Here is a 9,449-nt window from a genome sequence, read left to right on the forward strand (position 1 = left end):
TGCGGTACCGGGATGGGGGTCCCCGGCCCCACGGCTGCTCGGGGGCTCCGGCTCCCATGGGGCAGCTCCTGCCCCACACCCGGCGGTGGGGTCTGAGCCGGGGAACGTGGCGGCTGCTCCATGGGCTCAGCCTTTCCCTGGCAAAGCCTCGCTCCCCGACCCCGGATCCATCCTGGAGCCGCAGCCAAGTCTCGGCTTCTTCCCCTCGGGCCTGGCTCCCTTGAGCCGCTGCTGCGGGCGGTGCTCCCTGCGGCCCCGGGATGGGGCTGCCGGTGCCCGTGGGCCGCCCCTTGCATCGCCCCCCGCAGCCGGGCTCAGCGCCCCCGGCTCATGGCGCTTCCGATACCGGCGCTCGTGACCCGGTACCAGCCCACCGGTGACAACCGGGGCAGCCCCGGCCGCTGCACGAACCCCCCCGGGGGTGACCGGGCCTTTGTGTCCCCCCCACCCCGGCCTCGCCGGCGGCTCTTGGCCGGCTCCGGGAAGCGTTCACTGCGCTCCCCACAGGGACGGGAGGAGCCGGGCTCGGTGTTAACGGCGCTCCCGGGGCTGAGCAGCTCCTTCGCGGCGGCACCAGGGGGGGTCATGTCCCTGTTCTGGCCCGTTCAGCGGCTGATGGGGCCCGGGAGCGGCTCCCCCCGCCCGGGAGGGGGGGGTCCGGCCCTTTCTTCCTTCCTCAAATAGCGGCTTTTAACTTGAGCTCGCACCGCGGGTGATGGAGCCCGGCCAGGCTCATCCCGGTCCCCTGCAGGCGTCAGTGCCCGTTATCGCCTCAGTGCTCGTTATCTGCCGCTGGTGCTCGTTATCTCCACCCCATCGCCCCCGGTTTGCCCTCCCCGGCTGCTGCTGCTCGGTCCCCTTTGGGCGCTGGTTTGGTTCCCCCGAGGTCCCGCACCCTCATTCCCCAGCCCCAACCTCTCCCGCACCCCTCGGTTTCTATTCCCGGAGACCCCATGGAGCTCCCCGCATTCCACCCCCCCCTTTCCCGGGATTCTCGCTCCTCTCCCGGTTCTCAGCCGTTCCCACCCCCGTCCCCCTCCCGTGCCCCTGTTCCAACAACAAACGGCTCCTGCTCGCTCCGGCCCCCCCGGGGCTCTCGTGGCTTCTCACACCTCCCCTTGTGCCGGCTCCCACCGGAGCTGTCCCCAGAGCTGGAACCGGGAGGGCTCAGCCCGGGGTAAGGCGGCTCCATGGGCGGTGGGAGCCCCCAGCCCGATCCTGCCTGGGTGCCTTTGGCCCGACCGAGCTGCAGCTGCTCCGGGCAGCGCATCCCGGGAGCCTCGGCAGCTCCCGACGCTCTCTGCAGACAGGGGGGTCCCGGCCGCCCCTCCCCCCCCCCCCCCCCCCCCGGTCTGTGTGAACGCTCCCAGCGCCTCGGACGGGAATTGCGGCTCTTTGGGACCCTCCTGGAGCGTTTGCAGAGTGCGAACCCCTGGAGGCAAAACGCGAGTCCCAGGACGCCAAACGCCAAACGCCCAACACCAAACAAACACCAAACGTTCCCTGCAGCATCCAAACGCCAAAGTCCCAAATGCAAACCACCAAATGCAAACACCCCCTCCGCACAACACCCCAGTGTGGGAACTGCAGCCAGGGTGCGATACCCCGGAGCTGACACCCCAAGGGCACATTTGGGCTTCGCTGGCAGACCCGGGTCCCCCCCACCCCACCGGGGCTTCTCCCCCTCCCCGGTCCCCCCCGGTGCTGTTGGGGTGCTCGGAGCCGCATTCTCTGCCCCCGGGGCCGGTGTTTGACACTTGGGTGCGAGCTGGAGCAACCCCAGGAAGGAGCCGGAGCGGGAGGGGGAGCTGTGAAATTTCCCACGGGGCTCCCCCCATCCGCCCCCCGCCCATCCCATCCCATCCCGGAGGGCGGAGGAGGAGGAGGAGGAAGGGGAGGTAACGCGGTGGGATGCGCTGGGCCGGGCTCAGAGGGCCGGAGGAGCGCGGTGAGCACGGGATGAGCTGAGCCCACCCAGCCCAGGCCGGCGGCATGGAGGAGGTGACGGAGGCCTATGCCTATGGGGACAACGACACAGAGTGCGAGTACGAGGAGTGGGCCCCCTCGCTGGCCCTGCTGCCCACCATCTACCTGCTGGTGTTCCTGCTGGGCACGGTGGGCAATGGTCTGGTGCTCTGGACCGTCTTCAAGGGCGGGCAGGACCGGCGGCGCTCGGCAGACACCTTCATCGCCAACCTGGCTGCTGCCGACCTCACCTTCGTGGCCACGCTGCCGCTCTGGGCTGCCTACGCCTGGCTGGGCTACCACTGGCCCTTCGGCACGGCCGCCTGCAAGGTCAGCAGCTACCTGGTGTTTGTCAACATGTACGCCAGCGTCTTCTGCCTGACGGGGCTCAGCTTCGACCGCTACTTGGCCATCGTGCGGCCGCTGGCCACGGCCAAGCTGCGCTCCCGGGTCAGCGGGCTCATGGCCACCGTGGCCCTGTGGGTGCTGGCGGCACTGCTGGCACTGCCGGCCCTGGTGCTGCGGCGAGCGGCTGCGCTCGGGGGGGACACGAGGATCACCTGCTATATGGACTATGGGGGCCTGGCGGCACCGGGCACCGAGGGCGCCTGGGAGGTGGGCTTGGGGCTCTCCTCCACCGCGCTCGGCTTCGTGGTCCCCTTCGCCATCATGCTGACCTGCTACTTCTTCATCGCCCGCACCGTGGCCAGCCACTTCCACCGGGAGCGCGCCGAGGGGCCCCGCAAGCGCAAGAGGCTCCTCACCATCATCACGGTGCTGGTGGCTGCCTTCGGGGGCTGCTGGCTGCCCTTCCACCTGGTGAAGACCCTGTACGTGCTGATGGACCTGGGCGTGCTGCCGTGGTCCTGCGGCCTCCACACCTTCTTCAGCAACCTGCACCCCTACTGCTCCGGCATCGCCTACATCAACAGCTGCCTCAACCCCTTCCTCTATGCCTTCTTCGACCCCCGGTTCCGCCGTGCCTGCGCCGCTCTCCTCTGCTGCCGCCCCCCCGGGCCCGGCACCGAGCGCTCCGCCAGCTACTCCTCGGGGCAAGGGGGCAAGGGGGGGCAGGCGCCGGGGGGCAAACTGGACCCCGCCACCCAGGAGACGCTGTTCCGTGCCTGACCCCCCCCCGTGCCCCCCGAGCTGGTCTCCTTGGGGGGACCTCACCGCCTCCTCCTGCCCCGGAGCCTGGCTTGCTCCGGGGTCCTGCTTGTGGGAAGGGAAAGCTGCGGCAGGGGCTGGGCAGAGCCCCCGGGGGGCTCAGGCAGCGGCGCCCTCCCCCCCCGCCCCCCCCAGCACCCGCCGGGCTCGGGATTTTGTGACAAATAAATGGGTTTTGGTTAAAAAAGGAGCAGGGTCTTTGTGCGGATCCCTTGGGAGTGGGGCTTGGGGTGGCGGGGGGAGCAGCACTGGGGGGTGGCTGGGTTGTACGGGGGTGTGTGTGCACTATGGGGTGTCCCTATGTGTGTGTGTGTGTGCACTATGGGGTGTCCCTATGTGTGTGTGTGTGTGCACCATGGGGTGTCCTTGTGTGTGTGTGTGCGCACTATGGGGTGTCCCTGTGTGTGTGTGTGCACCATGGGGTGTCCTTGTGTGTGTGTGCACTATGGGGTGTCCCTATGTGTGTGTGTGTGTGCACTATGGGGTGTCCCTGTGTGTGTGTGTGCACTATGGGGTGTCCCTATGTGTGTGTGTGTGTGCACCATGGGGTGTCCCTGTGTGTGTGTGTGCACCATGGGGTGTCCCTGTGTGTGCGTGTGCACCGGGGGGGGTCTCTACACTCCACAGCTGCTGCGTCCCCTCTTGGGTACCCCCTGGCTCCCCTCGGCCCCCTTTTGGCTCAACCCCGGGTCACACTCTCCCGGTTTCTACCCCAGCTCACCTGGGAAATGGGACAATTCCCATCCCTGCTCCGCAGCACTGCAGGCACCAGGACGTGGATGTTTTAACCCCCTGAGGTGTCCCCGTGGGGAGTCCCAGCCTCCCCCCCCCAGCCCTGATTGCATCAGGAGGCCCTATCCCACCGAATCCCATTTTCGGGATTTTCAGCTCCTTATCTGAGGCCAGCACCAGCCCCGGGTGACTCACCCTGCGCCTGATGGGATTAAACATCCAGAAGGCAGGGATGGGGTGAGGAGATGGGACAAGGGGTGGGATGAGGGAGGATGGGACAAGGGATGGGATGAGGACTGCTCGGGTTTGGGGGGAGGAGGGTTGGGCAGGACAAGGGCCCCCCCCAGCCGGGATTTTGATGAGCCACCAAATGGCTCCTGTCCCATTTCCCTCCTGGCTCCTGCGGCTTCCTGAGGCTTCGCTCTAAATAAATCTTGCCCCTATTTGTTATTTACATCCTTCATTTACTCGCGATGAACTATCCTGTCCCTCAGCCTTTGTTCCCGCTTGGAAAGGATGCGGGATGATTACTGGGCTCCTTGGGCAGTTTCCCGTCCGGGGGGGCTGCCTCAGCCTTCCCCTTGCCACCACCTCGCTATGGAGCCAGCCTGGCCAGAGCCTTTGGCTTGACCAAGTGATGGGGGGGGGGGGGGGGAGGGAGACGCCACAGGGGCTCTTTCCCAGGGGGAGATTTGTGGGAACGCTGCATCAGGGGCACATCCCGAAGGGGAATTTAGAGGGAGGGATAAGTGCATTTGCACACTGGAGAGACCCCTGATAGCGCTCACCCATGTGTCCATCCATCAACCCGTCTGCCCATCCATCAACCCAGGCAGACCTCCCTATCTCCCTCCCTCCTTCATTCCTCCATCCAGGCATCCCTCCCTCCCTCTCTGCCTTTATCCCTCCCTCTTTCCCTCCATCCTCTCTCCATCCTTCCATCCATCCCTCCCTCCATAATTCCCTCCTCCCTTCCCTCCCCCCATCCTTGCACCCCTCATCCCGTCCATCCCACCCCAGCCCCACAGATCGCAGCACTCCGGGAGCTGATGGGCTCCTGTGTTCTGGGCGGGGGGGGCCGCTGAGAGCCGTTTCCTCCCCGGTGGGCACGGAAACAGCCGCGGGCTCCGCGCCAGCGGAGACGGGAGCTGAGACTTTCTATCCGCCTCTTGGAGATTTCCCTTTCCCTTCCAGGAGGGAAACGTTCCCCTGAGGAGGGGATGAGGGGATACTTTGGAATAAACACAAGGCCGGGACGGGGGGGGGGAAGGGGCTGCGGGGCCCGGACCACCCGTCGGAAGGAGATAAGGAAGGTGTTGTCTTCCTGCAGCAGCGGGTGAGGAAAGATGAGGAGCGGAGATAGAAGGCACAGGCGAGGAGCAGGGCAGGGGGATGGGGACCGGGAGCATCCCTGGGAAGCCCTGGGAATGCGGAGGAGCTGGGGGTGCGCTGCCGGGGGCAATCTGTGCACCCCCAGCCCCAAACAGGGGCTGATGCTCCTGCTCCCGGGGGTGTTCCCGGCTGGAAAAGAGGAGCTTGTTCCTTGGGAGCTTGGGCTGGAGCTGACTGTGTGCGCGGGGGGGGTGGGCGTGGGGATGGGGACAGGACCCAGCTTCCCCCCGGCACCAAACGGCCAAGCGGGAGGTTTCACCCCCTGCGCGGAGCTGGGGGGCCCCCGGGAGCCCCCTTTGAAGCGGCTCCTGCTCAGCCCCTCTCCGGTGCTTCACACCTCACCCCCCCCCCGCGCCCCGCACCGGCGGCTCCGTGCCGGGGGAACGGACCCGGGTTTGCTTGAGACAGAGCCCACGGTCAGGAACGGCCGAGAAAACAACGGGGGAGGTTTGCCCGCTGTGACCCCGACCCCCAGATTTGCCCCCAACAGCCCCTTGGGGCCGATTGTCCCCGTGTTTGGGGAAGGAAAAGCTCCAGGTTGTTGTGGGAGGCGCCAGGGACCGGGGGGGGGGAAGAGATAAACTTGGGTCAAAAGGAGACAAAGTTTGGGGGGTTCTCTGCTTCTCCAGAGGTTCAAGCGCCTTCAGCCGAGGGGCGCAAGAGCTGCAGAGCGGGACCCCTGGGCTCCGGTGTCCCCACAGCTCTATGGGACCCCCTGGGGCTGGGGTGGGTGGAGGGAGGGTAGGAAAAAGGGGTGGGAAAACGTGGGAGGGAGCTGAGGTTTGGGATGGCAGGTGGGGATGGAGTATGTGGGTGGGTGGGGGGATGGATGGATGGACAGAGGGATGGATGGATGGATGGTGGGAGGCCATACGGATGGATGGACAGCTGGAGGGCCGGGTTGGAGGCCCTCAGGACTGCAGGGGGTTGCTGCCTGCAGCAGTTTGGGGGTGCTGGGGGATCACAGCAGGGCACCGGGTGCTGCCGGCCCATTGTGAGCGCCCATCCCACTCCATGGGGCTGCCCGGACACCGCACGGCTCCAGCATCCCCCAGCCCGCTCGGCACAGGCCGGGAGGGCCCCGGGGACACAGCGGGGACATGGAGGTGACACGGGGGTGACCCGGCTGCCGGCAGCTGGGCCCCGCTGGGACCAGGGGATGCTGCCGGAGGAATAACAGGAAGCGCCGGGAAGGGAAAACACGGCTGATGCCTTCTGCAGCCTGCGGCCAGCGCCCCTGAGGCCCCGGGGCCCCCCCATGCATGTGACCGCCGCACACCAGTGTCACTGCCGCACACGCGTGTCCCGGCGCTGAGCCGGGCTGCGCTGATGCTCTTTATTGTTGAGGTTCGGCTCTGAAAAAGTGCTGCCGGTTACAAAAGTCCACGGTTATAAAATGTGCTCGTACAAAGACCGGGGGGGTTCGGCCTCCCCCGTCCTCCCCCCGCACCCAGCGGAGCGTGGAGAGGAGGGAAAGAGAGGAGGGAAGAGGAGAGAAAACAAAAATTAGAATACATAAAATAAAATAGAATAATATAAAATAATATAAAATGTCAATAAGACACAGAGAAGAAAAAGGAAATTAAATGAAAGGAAAGGAGAGAGGAGAGGAGAGGAGAGGAGAGGAGAGGAAAGGAAAGGAAAGGAAAGGAAAGGAAAGGAAAGGAAAGGAAAGGAAAGGAAAGGAAAGGAAAGGAAAGGAAAGGAAAGGAAAGGAAAGGAAAGGAAAGGAAAGGAAAGGAAAGGAAAGGAAAGGAAAGGAAAGGAAAGGAAAGGAAAGGAAAGGAAAGGAAAGGAAAGGAAAGGAAAGGAAAGGAAAGGAAAGGAAAGGAAAGGAAAGGGAAAGAAGGAAAGAAAAGAAAAAGAAAGGAAAATAAAAGAAAGGGAAAAAAAGAAAAGAAAGGAAAAGGATAAAGAGAAAAGCAATAGGAGAAAAAGAAACAAGAGGACGAGAGGAGCAGGGCGATGGTGAGGGCAGGGCAGAAGCGGGAGGACGTGGGCAGGAGGTGGCCGTGCCGTGGGGACACCCGTGGGGCCGGCACCGGCAGAACCCGGCGCCCACCGCGGGCCCCCATCCCCGCAGCGGCTTTGTCCTTGGGGCGCAGCCGCGGGCCCGGCTGTGGGGAGCAGTGTTGGGGGCTCCCCGCTGCCCCCCGAGCTGCGCGCGGGGCAGGGCCGGACCGGACCGTGCTGGGGGTGCCAAAGAGAGGGAAATCAAGGAAATCAAGGAAAAATGTGTGTGGGAGGGGGGGGGGGGGTCCCTCCTCCGGCACCGGGCTCGGGGTCCCGGTCCCACCTCCCCATGGGTGCTGCACCGCAGCCCAGCGGGGCCCATCACGGCTCCCGTGTCTGCTGGGTGGGCACAGGACCCGCTGAGGGGTCTGCCCCGGCGCGCACCGCAGGCTCCTGCCCCCGGGACCCGGGGGGCGGCAGCGCAGAGGCCTCGCTTCGCCTGGGCCCCCCCTTTCCTCCGGTCCGGGGTTGGGTTGGTTTGAAGCTGCCCCCACGTCCCCCCCCCGCCGCGCAGGAAGCGGCCTCTCCCGGCCTCCTGCGCTGGGAGCCGCGGTCCCGCAGCGCCGCTCGGAGCCCGGTTTGGCACCGAACCTGCGCGGAGCTTTGGAAGAGAAAGGCGAGGACCGGGGATGCTCCCGCGGGCACAGCGGCCCCGGAGCTGTCCCGGCACGGCCCGGGGCTACCGGCAGGGCGCTGGTGACCCCCGGGAGCGGCAGTGATGGCTGCAGGTCCTGGGGCCAGGCTGGAGAGCACGGGCAGGATTCGGGGGGGTTCCACTGATGACGCGTTTGGGCTGGAAGCGGCGGTTTCCTTGGATGTCCCCCACGGAGGGTGGTTGGTGTCCCCCAAAGGCACGCACCACTTCTGGGGTCTCTCTCTCTCGCAGGGTGGCAGCTCCCCAGTCATAGCCCATGGTCCCACTGCCTGGTACAGTGTGGAGGCTGCTATCGGACCCCCAAGGACCCTGTGCCGCTGCCTTCACCAGCCCTGGGTAGCGGGGACAGGAGGGTCCAAGCTCACGCTGCCGTGGGGGCGGTGTCAATCCTGGGGGGTGCCCACCGGGACAAAACCTCCCCACACTGGGGCAGAAGGAAGAGGAGGTATCCCCTGGTCCCCCCCCCACCGCCAGGCCAGCGTCCTGAGGCCACCCCGGCGCGGGAGGCAGCGGGAGGGGACAAGGACAAGGCACAGTCCGGGGTCCCGGCGGGGTCAGGGGGACGTGGACGGCACCTAAACGTCCTCGTCCTCGCTGGCCTTGCTCCAGCGGTGGCAGCAGTTGGCGGTGATGCCCAGCAGGAAGTTGGTGGCCACCGAGGCGATGGAGACGACGAAGCCGACGAAGGCGATGAAGAGATAATCATCCAGCGTGAGCGTGAGGTGGCAGGCCTGGAAGCTCTCGTCCGTCAGCGAGAGCAGGGGGGCTCCCGCTACCTCAGGGGGTGCCCGGCACTCGGCCAGCTGCGACTCTGGGGGGGGGCACACAGCATCAGGAGCGCGCCCGGCTCCCCCCCGGTGCATGGGGCAGGAGCGGGGCCGCGCAGGCACCTACCGGCAGCGCAGCGCTGGATGCGTCCCCGCAGCCACTTGAGGAAGGGCTCCATGGCGCAGCCGCACACCCAGGGGTTGCCCCCCAGGCGCAGGGCCACCAGCCCCGGCAGCCCCTCCAGCGCCTCCAGGCTGAGCGCCGGCAGCGCCCCGAAGCTGAGGTCCAGCTCCCGCAGCTGCGCCAGCCCACGGAAGCCGTCGGGGTGGACGCGCCGCAGCCCCGGGTTGTGGCTGAGGTCCAGGCGCAGGAGGCCGCTGGCCTCCAGGAACATGTCCGCCGGCACCAGGCTGAAGTTGTTGTAGCTGAGGTCCAGGTGCGCCAGGCGCCGGGCGCCCAGGAACAGCCCGGCCGGCAGCGCGGCCAGGGAGTTGTTGCGCAGGTCGAGGGCGCGGAGCTGCCCGTAGCAGGACAGGTACCCCGGGGGGATGCTGGCGATGCGGTTGTGCGCCAGGCTCAGGTTCCCGGTGTCCAGCGGCAGCTCCGGCGGCACCGAGAAGAGGCGCTGCCCGCTGCAGTCCACGGCCTGCCCGCGGCACGTGCACAGCACCGGGCAGCCCGCCCCGGCGCCCGCCGCCACCGCCGCCGCCGCCGCCGCCACCAGCCAGGGGCCCAGCAGCATGGCGGGGCGGCGGCG

The 9,449-nt window shown here is 66.7% G+C and overlaps 2 protein-coding genes across 2 annotated transcripts; one reads left to right on the plus strand and one right to left on the minus strand.

Moving 5' to 3' along the window:
• Nucleotides 1–1,935: 1,935 nt before the first annotated feature.
• Nucleotides 1,936–3,236, plus strand: APLNR (apelin receptor). Its single transcript, XM_005139655.4, has one exon. It carries the CDS (start codon nt 1,993–1,995, stop codon nt 3,091–3,093), a length of 1,101 nt encoding a protein of 366 aa, XP_005139712.2. The 5' UTR covers nt 1,936–1,992; the 3' UTR covers nt 3,094–3,236.
• A 4,752-nt stretch (nt 3,237–7,988) lies between these two features.
• Nucleotides 7,989–9,449, minus strand: LRRC55 (leucine rich repeat containing 55). The gene is made up of 2 exons (XM_034061601.1): nt 8,819–9,449; nt 7,989–8,735 (listed from the first exon to the last, which is right to left on the minus strand). Exons 1-2 carry the CDS (start codon nt 9,432–9,434, stop codon nt 8,500–8,502), a joined length of 852 nt encoding a protein of 283 aa, XP_033917492.1. The 5' UTR covers nt 9,435–9,449; the 3' UTR covers nt 7,989–8,499.

This window comes from Melopsittacus undulatus, chromosome 4 (assembly GCF_012275295.1).
Source record: "Melopsittacus undulatus isolate bMelUnd1 chromosome 4, bMelUnd1.mat.Z, whole genome shotgun sequence".
NCBI lineage: Eukaryota > Metazoa > Chordata > Aves > Psittaciformes > Psittaculidae > Melopsittacus > Melopsittacus undulatus.